This window comes from Biomphalaria glabrata, chromosome 2 (genome assembly GCF_947242115.1).
Source record: "Biomphalaria glabrata chromosome 2, xgBioGlab47.1, whole genome shotgun sequence".
Taxonomy (NCBI): domain Eukaryota; kingdom Metazoa; phylum Mollusca; class Gastropoda; family Planorbidae; genus Biomphalaria; species Biomphalaria glabrata.
The window spans coordinates 12,193,575-12,206,118 of NC_074712.1; the positions used below are offsets into that span (position 1 = coordinate 12,193,575).

At 37.7% G+C, this 12,544-nt stretch overlaps 1 protein-coding gene across 1 annotated transcript; it reads left to right on the plus strand.

The window, feature by feature from the left end:
• The first annotated feature begins 6,045 nt into the window (after positions 1–6,045).
• On the plus strand, positions 6,046–7,869 carry LOC129924397 (uncharacterized). The gene has a single exon (XM_056018614.1). It carries the CDS (start codon positions 6,046–6,048, stop codon positions 7,867–7,869), a length of 1,824 nt encoding a protein of 607 aa, XP_055874589.1.
• The last annotated feature ends 4,675 nt before the right edge of the window (positions 7,870–12,544 follow it).

Below are 12,544 nucleotides of genomic sequence, written 5' to 3' on the forward strand. Positions count from 1 at the left end.
AAAAGCTATTGAAAATCTGATTTAACCTAACCTTTAATGTTCCTTCCGAAATATCACAAAAGTTGTAAGTATATATGAAAGATTGTTCCGGATGATTTTGTGAAAAAGAAATCAATGCCAACCAATGTTTGTTTGCTCTTCTAACTTATATTACATTAATTTCTATGCTTAGACGTTGCAAAAACACTTGATAATAGTATGTTGTTCCGCTTTTTTAATGTAAATAGCATATAAATGCTAAATGAAAATCTCTATACTGATTTATATTTCATTACCTATAATGTTGTTCCGAATGTTGTTTTATAAACAATAAATGATGTCAAGTGATTGTTTGAAATTGCATAATCGATTTATATTTTTTGACAATACGCCACTATAGTTTATTTTTCGATATCAAATTTTTCCTTATTTTCATCTTAAAACAAATTTATGTCAAATGACTTTATTTTTTTTTTAAATATCGACAATAGGTTGTTCTGGATTTGAAACTAACAAAGTCATTTACTAGAAACGATGACTGAAAATCATTTTTTACATTTAATTTTACATTTAATTTTACATTTAATTTTACTGCTGAAATATCACTAAAGACTTTTCATAGGTAAAGTATTTTCTGGATTCTGTTTTCAAAAAGAAATCGATCTACATTACTTTAATTTTCTTATAAATCGTCTCAGAAAATGTTCCGAATTTTATATGAAAAATGTACAAACGCCAAATAACTGTTTGAAATTCCTCTTCTAATAAAAAAAAAATAGATAATCTTCTCATTTACGAAAATTGGATGTTCCAGAAATATTTTTTTTTCAACTTTATTTATGCAAAATTGCACTTCTCTCTTACACTACATTTTTCTAGCTAAAATGTTAGAAAGTCTATTATTGTTAATTTTATTTTCCGATTTTGAAGAATTGATGGATATTTATTTACATGAGTGGGGGGTGCATCTATCTCATATCAATAAGATATTTAATCATCACTCTTGCCCTTAATGAGAGAGTATGTCGTTTTTGTCCTCCGAACTTACCTGGTTGTCCTACTGATGCTGCAGCTGGCTATGCTCCTGGGTGGAAGTCTTGCAGCTGGAAGTGGCGCTCTAGCGGGTAGAAGGTCGCCGGTGATTCGGTTCTTGAGGAATCTCAATCCAAAGTTATGATACCTGTTGTGTTTACAGTAAGATGGGTGGCCGGCTACCGTCGGTACAAGTGGGCTTCGGGCAGAGCTGATCTGCTGTGGGCAGCATTGTTAGCAGGATGAGTCTAGGGCGAAGTTATAATGTCTCGAATAGACACGTGGTATAAGGAAACGTAGTGTCTAACAGGTATGTAGTATCCAAATAGGCAGGTGATACTAAATAGTACCAAATAGGTAGGTAATACTAAATAGTACCAAATAGGCAGCTGATACTAAATAGTACCAAATAGGCAGGTGATACTAAATAGTACCAAATAGGCAGTTGATACTAAATAGTACCAAATAGGTTGACTGTCAAAAAGGCCGAATAGGCAGTTATCTTCTTATCTTATATAATACAGACGTTACTTCAAAAAAGAAGATGATTACGTCCTACGCGTCATGCATTTAGTCATGCATATTAACCAATGACTTAAATTCTGCCAAGTCACTGGTTTTCCTGGCTAGCTCAGGCAACCCATTCCATGCTCTAATAGCACTAGGGAAGAAGGAGTATTTGTACAAATTTGTCCTAGCATTGGAACGAGGAATGTGCCTTTATCTTTGTGTCTTTCAGAGTATTTTATTAAATTTTGTTTTTGTATTTGAAGATTATGGTTCAGTGTTTTATGTATGATTGCTACTTTACTTTTGAGCCTTCTGTCCTGAAGGCTTTCTAAATTTAGTGATTTTACTAAAGGTGTTACTCTAGTCATATGTGAATATTCGTTTGTTATGAATCGCACTGCTCTATTTTGTGTCTGTTCTAGTTTCTTAATGTTTTCTTCAGTTGAGGGGTCCCAAACAGAGGATGCATATTCTATTATTGGCCTAACCAAGGTTAAATAACATTTTAGTTTTATGTTCTTATTTGATTTATAGAAATTTCTTTTAATAAATCCTAATGCTTTGTTTGATTTTTTTGTAGTTTCATCAATATGTGGATTCCATGACAGTTTTTCATTTATTATAACACCTAGGTATTTTGCGTTTTTAGTCTGTGTTACTGGTTTGCCATGAATAAGATAAGTGGAATTAATTTGTTTTAGTTTTTTTTGTTACTCTTAACAACTGACATTTTTCTGGGTGGAAAGACATGCTCCAATTTGATTCCCATTTCTGTAATTCATCTAATTCTCTTTGTAAAATATCTGTGTCTTGTGTTGTTTTTATTGTTCTATATATTATGCAATCGTCTGCAAATAATCTGACTTTTGTTCCTGAACTAATGCAATTTGGTAAATCATTTATGTAAATTAAAAATAGTAGTGGACCCAAGACTGTTCCTTGAGGTACACCTGAGTTTACTGTTATCGGTGTTGATTTAGAGCCATTTATTATTACAGTTTGTTCTCTCCCTATCAGAAAGTCTTTAATCCACTGATGCAGTGGACCATTAATGCCGAAATATTTTAATTTTTTAAGCAAACTATGGTGGTGAACTTTGTCAAAAGCCTTAGAAAAATCTAGTAAGATAGCATCTATTTGTTCACTATTATCTAAACCTTTTGAAAAATCATCAATTAGTCCTATTAGTTGTGTTTCACATGATCTATATTTCCTAAATCCATGTTGGTATGGTGTGAGGACATTATGTTTGTCTAAGTGGTTTATGATGTTGCTACATATTATGTGTTCTAGGATTTTACATGTGATGCTGGTAAGTGATACTGGTCTGTAGTTTCCTGGGTCAGATTTTTCTCCTTTTTTAAATAGGGGGGTGACATTAGCTTCTTTCCAGTCCTTTGGTACTCTGCCCTGGTTAAGTGAAGCCTGAAAGAGTATTTTGAACACTGGGGCTAGCTCATTACTTAGTTCTTTGAGTAATCTAGCTGGAATACCATCAGGTCCAGAAGCTTTATTTGGTTTGGATTTGGCTAATAGTTTTTGAATTCCATTTTCTTGTACTACTATATCTTCTATGTTGTCTACTTGGTTCAAATTCAGTAATATGTCTTTGTCTCCTGGGGCTGAGAATGCTGATGCAAAGTATTTGTTTAGAATGTTTGCTTTAGTTTCATTATCATTATGTATTATGTTATGTTCATCTTTTAATGGCGCTACGCCTGTTGTTTCCATTTTCTTAGACTTAATGTATGATATGGTATGTATGAAGTTGATAATAAATAGGCAGAGTAGGCCAAATAGGCAGACACCTGAGGGAAGCTGCGGATAAAAAAAGACAAGTTAGGACATATCTTTCATGCATCTCATCGATACCTTCGACTTAGGTGCATTCTTCAGATTGATAAAATGGCTTTTGAGTACAATGGGGAGATGATGACAAATGGAATTTAGAAAATTAGATGGATGATAAAAGCAATATCAAATGTACCAAGCAAGGAAGATAATAATTTCAATCAAACATAAGTGGAACGGGGAGGGAGTAGAAATGGATAATGGTCGGAGACCGTGACGCCATTGTTTACATACGGCTGTCGTCCATAAACAATGGAATGAACATAAAGGCAGAGAGTGCCAGTCCAAGGGGCGCAACTCTTGTCTAAGTAAAATGGACAAAAGGGGGGAGATAATTTACAACTCATTTCTAAGCGCGGTGTCAGCGCGTTTGAAAAATCGAGGCGATCAGCCGAGATAAAGGAAATAATCTAAGTACAAATATATACAGGGTTGCGCCAATGATCAATTGAACAACGTAGCAATAATATTGTGGACACAGGTTAATGCAATATATAAATATGTACATATGCAATGGTTATATTTCTTACTTACGAAAGTGAGAAATACACAATTCACACATAAATCATAAATTAAATAAGAAAAAGCCACATGGTATTGTCCTGAAAGAAATATACACCAACTAATTAAGTGAAAAGTGAATAGAAATCAAATCAAGTGTACAATGTTATGTATGCAACTATTTGTCTAACGTTTACTGCAGTATTGGGTGTTAGGGTTTGTTTTGTTTTGTTTCGCATGTTTCGGATGTTCCTTCAGAGTTGAAGATAATTACTTCCTAGTCCAAACCTTCCACAGGACGACGGGGGATGGGAGCGGGCAGGGTTTGAACCCAGGACCATCGATAAATCTGAACGACAGTCCAGCGAGCAAACCGCACGACCAGGCAGCATTTAAAATGTGGAAAAGGGATGGGCGAGAGCCTAAAGATAATCGCTCACGTGGGTGAATCTGACTCGAGAATGGAGTCACAACTAGAAATATCAAGATGCGTGTCGACACGGATTATCTCCTTGATCAAAGAGAGACGTGGGTAAGGGTGGAGAAAAGAATGAAGTATATTCCAGCCAAGGTGGTGTCGACCGTGAGCGTCAGACATCCGGAGCCCAAGACTAATGCCAGTAGCAAGGGTCGGTTTATCTTTCCCTGGGTTAAGGGGAGATAAGCGAAAAGTCGTGGCCTGACGCCAAGGTGTTGGACTCAGTCTATAGCGAGAAGAGGAAAATGTGGGGTTTGGCGGTGAAATCGGGCCTAAGAGTAAGAATATAATTGAGAAAATAAATAAATAATTATTAATGATGCAATAGAATTGAGTGACTTGGTCAGCACGTTTTTCACCTGTGGCAGATCAATACTGCAATGCTATGAAATACTAAAACTAATCTACTACTTTTAAATTTAATATTGCATTCAGTCTATTAATAGATTATTTAAGCTTTTTAGCGGCCCCCGAAAGGGGAAAAGACGCTATTAGTTTTGTGCGAAATGTCTGTCCGTCTGTCCGTCCGTCCCGTTTAGATCTCGTAAACTAGAAAAGATATAGAAAACCCGACATCACAAATGACCATTCAAAGTTCTGATGCAATGGCTATTTTTTTTTCTGAAAGCGAAAAATCTAATTTTTAAATTCAGTTATGCAAACTTTTTTTAAAGAGAAAAAGCTAATTAGTATGCATTATAAGTTAAACCTAATTTAAAATGAATAGTAATCTTATAAACTTCATTTTTCTGAACATTTTTTTAATTGCGGAATATTTTTTTTTTTTTTTTGAGGATTCGAATAAGAGATTGAGCTTTTTCAAAACAATTAGATCAATTATAAGATATCAGTTAGACCAGTGGAGGCGTGGTGGCTGAGCGATAAAGCGCTGCGCTTCCGAACCGGGGGTCCCGGGTTCGAAATAGTTCGAATCCTGGTGAAGACTAAAATTTTCAACTTTGGAATCTTTGGGCGCCTCTGAATCAACTCAGCTCTAATGGGTACCTGACATTAGTTGGGGAAAAGTATAGGCGGTTGGTCGCTGTGCTGGCTACATGACACCCTCGCTAACCGTAGGCCACAAAAACAGATGAATTTTACATCATCTGCCCTATAGATCACTAGGTCTAAAAGGGGAACTAGTTAGGCCAGGTTCACATCTAACTTTACATTCACTTACACCTATCCTTTGATCTGCGGGACCGTTGGGGAACTACACAAGATCTGTTAACCATCTTTCTCCATTCTTATCTCTCATATGTCTTTGATATAATTTCATTTGGATGTTCTTTCTGAAAATATTGAAGCCTGGGTGGACCTCTTCGGGGGCCGATTTTGAGTTTGTGTTTCCACACAAACTGTCTTTTGTAACCTTGTTTACTTAAATGTTATCTAAATTACAACCACATTATTCCAAATTTATATTTTAGATCTAGTTCTACTAGATAAAGATCTTAAGAGTGCTAAATCAAAAGTTAAAATTAGGTAGATCTGTGGTATTTCACTGAATCTGTCTAAACATGGATAGACTACTTCGGCCTGAAAGGTTCGATGTGGAACCTACCGCACCTCAAGCACAAGAAAAGTGGCTGCACTGGTACGAAACATTTAAAAACTTTCTGTCTGTAGTTACTATAGAAAATGTAGATAACAAGAAACTACTAATTAACTACATTTCGCCATCGGTGTACCAGATGATTAGTGACAAAGAAACATATGAGGAAGCGATCCAGTCACTAAACAACATCTATGTGCAACCCAATAACGAGGTCTTTGCAAGGCACAAGTTAGCCACGTGCAGACAAGAACAGGGTCAAAGCGTTGACGCCTTTCTTCAAAAACTCCGCAGTCTATCCAAGGATTGCAACTTCAAAGCCGTGACAGCTGAGCGACATCGTGACGAGTCCATACGCAATGCATTCATAACAGGTATTGCCTCCAACAGCATTAGAAAACGCCTCCTTGAGAAAACAGATTTAAAGTTAAAGGATGCATTTGAGGAAGCCAGAGTACTTGAACACGCCTATCAACATTCGTTATTGTACGAGTCACAGTCAGAAACCACTAGTGGGGCTACTACAAATGCTGTAAGAGAACACCCTGCTGATCCTGTCGCTCCCCAGTTGCCTGATCTACGAGCCTCGATTAATTCGACTCAAACAAGACAAGAGGTAAGCACTATATCTATCAAGTGTTACTTCTGTGGCAGAGGAAGACATCCTCGTAATGAGTGCCCCGCACGTGAAGCCACATGTAATCAGTGTGGCAAGAAGGGACATTTTCAGAGATCTTGCAAGTCAAGAAAATCTACTGCATTTGCCCTCGCTACGTTGCACTCTTTAGGACTAGGAAAATCAACCTCCTTGATCCTTCTCAATGGGGTGCCACTTAAAGCCTTGATAGACACTGGAAGCTGTGAGAGTTACGTGTCAGCTCGAGTTGCCAGGAATCACAAATGGCCGATAAAAACCTCCGTGGACAGAATATTTATGGCTTCTAATAACCTGTCTCGAGTTACTGAAGGCCATATCTTTGCTACCATTCAACTCAAAGATGAAAAATATGAAAATATTAAACTGTCACTCTTAGATGGATTGTGTTCAGATGTTATTCTAGGTTTGGATTTCATAAGCCTACACGAGAATCTACAGATTCCCTTTAGTGGGAAGAGACCACCTCTGTGCGTAAGTACCCTTAGACCAGCCAAAGTAGAGGCGCCTAGTCTTTTTGGTAACTTATCTCCAAACTGCACCCCAGTGGCAACTAAGTCACGCAGACACTCACTACTGGAATCTAAGTTTATTAATGCTGAGATTCAGAGACTACTCAAAGAAGAAGTAATAGAACCCTCAAAGTCCCCCTGGCGGGCACAGGTTCTAATAACATCCAATGAGAGGCACAAAAGACGTATGGTTATTGACTATAGCCAGACGATCAACAGATTTACGCTGCTAGACGCCTATCCCATGCCAAGAATGGATGAATTAGCGGAGAAGATATCACAGTTTTCTGTCTTCAGCACTCTGGACCTCAAAAATGCTTATCATCAGATCCCGATTAAAGAAGAAGAAAGGCCATATACAGCTTTCGAGGCTGGGGGTAGACTTTACCAGTTTCGAAGAATTCCATTTGGAGTTACAAATGGAGTGGCTTGTTTCAAGCGAACCATAGATAAAATAATCGAAGATGAGCAACTAGAAAATACATTCGCTTATGTGGACAATGTGACCATCTGTGGACATGATACTGAATCTCATGATAGAAACCTGCAGAGATTCTTCAAAGTAGCTCAGAAGTATGGCATTACCTTCAACGAAGCTAAAAGTGAGATAGGAACACATAGCGTCAGACTGCTGGGATACGAAATATCTAAAGGTCAGCTCAAGCCTGACCCTGAAAGATTCACAGCCTTGCGGGAATTAAATGCTCCGTCGAACCTGCGAGAACAGAAACGAATAGTGGGCCTGCTGGCTTATTATTCTCTATGGATTCTCAGACAAAATCAGCCTCTTAGCTAGAAATAAACGATTTCCTGTCCCTGAGGAAGTCAAACAAGCATTCCAGAACCTAAAGGACGAGCTCGAGGAATCCGCCGTGTACACCATTGATTACACCCGCCCGCTAACAATGGAGACAGATGCGTCTGACATAGCTATAGCAGCTACACTTAATCAAGATGGCCGGCCTGTGGCTTTCTTTTCCCGGACACTATCGCAAAGTGAAAGAAGGCACTCATCAGTGGAAAAAGAAGCGTATGCAATAGTAGAATCTTTGAGAAAGTGGAAACACTTTCTTATTGGAAGACCCTTTACCCTTGTCACAGACCAGCGATCCGTGTCCTTTATGTATTGTAGACAGAATAAAGGCAAGATCAAGAATGAGAAGATCCAAAGGTGGAGGTTAGAGCTATCCTGCTTTCACTATGACGTCGTTTACAGACCAGGAACACAGAACACTGCTGCTGACACTTTCAGCAGAAATCGCTACTCATCCGCAATGTCACGTAACGACCTAAAATTACTCCACAATAGTTTGTGTCACCCTGGTGTAACAAGAATGCTACATTTTGTGAGATCAAAAAATCTACCTTTTTCCACCGATGACGTCAGAAAAGTGATCGACCAGTGCCAGTCATGTGCTGAACTTAAACCTCGATTCTTCAGGCCGCCACTAGGACAATTAATCAAAACCACTCAGCCATTCGAAAGAATAAGCATGGACTTTAAGGGACCTCTCCCTTCCAACTCACGCAATAAATATCTGCTTACCATGATCGACGAATTCTCTAGGTTTCCTTTTGCCTTTGCATGCCCAGATATGTCATCTGCTACTGTTATTAAATGCCTAAATGAGTTGTTCGCCTTATTCGGGCTACCTTCCTATGTCCATACCGACAGAGGTACTTCTTTTATGTCTGCTGAAGTACAGAAGTACCTTAACGAAAGAGGAGTTGCTACGAGCAGGACCACGGCTTACAATCCTAGAGGAAATGGTCAAATAGAGAAACTGAACAGTACACTTTGGAAAGCTATAACCTTAGCTTTACACTCCCAGGACTTGAGTACGTCTCAGTGGGAACTAGTATTGCAAGACGCGTTGCACTCAATTCGGTCACTTCTGTGTACGGCGACGAATAAAACTCCACATGAGAGACTCTTTGGATACTATCGCAGAAGTACTTCTGGAACATCCCTACCAACGTGGTTAACATCTCCTGGCCCCGTGTTGTTAAAAAGAAATAATAGATCCTCTAAGTATGACCCTTTAACAGAAGAGGTAGAGCTAGTGAACAGCAACCCTCAATACGCTCTTATCAAAACATCTACGGGCCGAGAAGAAACAGTTTCTTTAAGATTGTTGGCGCCCAAAGAAAAAGACTGTTTCACAGAGAATGTGAGACCCCCTGTGCTGAGAGACGGTTCCCCCAGGAATGCGACACCCTCACTTCAAAGCGAAACAGAAAGCAACACAGAGAACTCTTCTCTGAACCCTCCTGTTAACCGAACAACCAAACCACCCCTATCGGGGGAAGTGGACACGGTTGAAGCCCCGACCATCGAGTCACCAAGTAATGTTGTTAGTACTGATACTGATTATACTAATACTGCCGATCCAAACTGTCGATACAACCTAAGAGAACGAAAATCAAGACCCAACTACAGGGTTTAACAGACTGATGTGTTCGATAAACAGTTGCTGTATAATAGACTAATGTGTTTGATAAACAGTTTGCTATTAACCAGTATTGCAGATGTGTTTAGATGCTTATTTTATTAATCTTTGTATTTGCTTTGACTACTTGATGTTGTGTTATATGTATAAAATTTAAACGTGGGGTGAATGTCGTGAATTTGCTTATTTGGATTGTCACCCCTTAGTGTTTGTTACACTTGTTAACCTGTGTACTGACCGTATTTCGTAGTCCGTGTTGTGAACTCTACTATGTGTGTAGTTGTTTGTCATTCAGTGAAATAAAGCTTTGAATGTAACATGGTATTTTTATTATTAAGTACAACATCCTCATTCTAGTTCCAGTTAAATAAATGACAATACTTCTGTTGGTAACTGTGCTGGGACATCGAGCAGACGTCGCCGAAGTACAAGCTCGATACCTTGTTCTTTTCTTTTTTTTCTCAATTACAAATCATTACCAAAAGATTATCTAAAATCGCTCGTCTGACATATTGTACATGTCTGGTAGTTATCATGCCTTAATTCGTAATATATCTATTTATCAATAATAAGCTATTAGTTTGTTATTAAGTTAACAGCAATGCCTGGTCGAGCGCTGGACTGATTATCTCGACCGTCCAAGTTTCATACCTTGCTCACTGCCATCCCCCGTCGTCCAGCGGGAGATTTGGATTAGGAAGTTAATTAACTTTAACTTTGAAGGAACATCCAAAACATGTAAAACATTTTACAGGAAAAAAAATGTACAACGCCAAAGGAATCTTTGAAACATTATTACTTTTGACAATCAAAACAAAATCATGTATTGAATATTCCTTGCGAATAGGCGGATCGACAGATATCCGACTCCTACGGGGGCCGCCTCTGAGTTTGTGTGACATGACAACACAAACTCTCTTTGTAATATTGTTTTTTACGATTTAATGTGTGTAATTTTTTCACAATACCTCTATGAAACTCGTACTTTGATTGGGCTCAAAACCTGAGTGGACACGGATCTCGAAAACGGCTCTAACTTTCTTCTAAACATTTGACAGCTATATCATTGGGCCACACTTGGAAAACTTTAGTTTGACCCTTATTATTTTTTAAAGTATAAAAAGAAATACAATTAAAATTTTACTTGAGAACTTAAAAAAAATAATTTGAAAGGACCATACGTCTAGGTCAGGGGTGGGCAAATTACGGTTCGCCGGCCACATGCTGCCCGCCGAAGTGTTTTATGTGCCCGCGAATACCTACAGAAATTAGGTGTGCCCACAGTAATTACATATAAAAATTGCAAATATATTCTAAATAATTCTAAATATTTATAAATTATTGGAACCGTCTCATAATAAAAAGTTGCAAGTAAATGTACATTATTCTTATTGGCTTTACCTCAATACACTAAGAGACACAATCTCAGGCCAGTATTTATTCAATGTTATGAAGATCTGTGTTGAGTGTTGGGTATGCTTGGAACAAGAAGGCAAGTGTAACAACTGATGGAGCTCGATCTTTGACTGAAAAAAACTTTTTTTTTTTTAATAAAGAATCTCCCAACCATAAACTCTAAACAAGAACGTTTGCACAAAGCTTTATAAAATTTCATATTTTGAGCGATACATAGTTTATATCAAAAGTAACAGAGCCGGTAGCTCAATCACTGACAGTTTCAAAAAGTACTTGAAGATTTAGGAAGAAAATATTCCGATGTATCCGCTGGCTTAGCAAGGCAAGGTAATGAGAAGAATACAATATCTCAATGAGGAAATGCTTATGTACCTTGAAGAACATTGACTGTGAGCTTGTTACTAATATTTCTAGTGAAGAGTGGGAGACATTTACATCAATGAGCTGCTTGCATATGATATGTAAGTGTAAGTGTATGCTCAATTTCTCTTTAAACAAAGGCTTTCCAATTCCTCAAAGCTAGCAAGTGAAACTATTTCTAGTGAAAGAGCAAAAGTACAAGGCTTATTTAGATTTCTTAATTATGGAAATTATAAAAAAAAATATTTAAAACGTCAAGAACCAGCTTTCAATATCATCAGCTCACCATTTTGCGCAGAAGCTGATTTAGCTCCAGAAGAAATAACGCCAAGCAAATTATGAGCTTAAAGAGAAGTTCCAATGAGTACTTCCTAGGCAGGGCCAGCTTTAGGCCACTGCAGCCTATGCTGTCAAAGTGCGCCTCGCGCCTTCATAAGCCCCGCGCTATTTAATTAAACCATTATAACTTAATAAATAATAACAAGGTTTCCACGGCCTCCTGATTTTCAGGAAATTTCCCGAAATTATTAAAGTCTCCTGAAAAACGGACAATATTGTCATATTTGTTGTGCTAATAAACAAAAAACAGCATTGTGAGCTTTCATTTAATTCAACTTTTTTTGCAAAGACGAAAATATTTTCTTACTAAAATAATATTAATTTTGACATGCTTATCCCTACCCAGACAAGGCCCGCGCAATCAGTTATGCATAGGGCCCCGCAATAGCTAGGGCCGGCCCTGTTCCTAGGTAGCTTTTTATGTGCTAGAAACTGTATTTCCACACTTAAAAAAAACCTTGCTGCTAAACTTTCACATTATTTGTTTCACATATATCAGTGAAAAAGCATTTTTTCTGTGTGTAGAAACTAAACACGTTTAATCACAGGTCGATGATGACTGATTGTAATTTGACAGCAGTCACAAGGATAACAACTAGTAAACTGGTTCTACAGTTCCGTAAGATTATGAGATTATGTTGGCCTACGAGTGTAAACAGTTAAATACTTCACATTGAGTATAACTGTACATTTGTGGTGAAATGTGATGTAAAATGACAATAGCAAATGGTAAAATTAGTTTCAGAAATAGCTAACAAGTAATCCATTGGGAGTTTGAAAAAATAAAAAAGTGAATGTATACTACAGTATAAATATGAACTAAATGACATGATCCACAGTTAGCTAACGTATTTTTCTTTCTAAGTTGTAATGCACGCACACACACACACACACACACACATATAT

What these genes read in the sequence shown, in the direction of transcription:
- LOC129924397 (XM_056018614.1), top strand. Translation starts at nt 6,046, where the DNA reads ATGATTAGTGACAAAGAAACATATGAGGAAGCGATCCAGTCACTAAAC.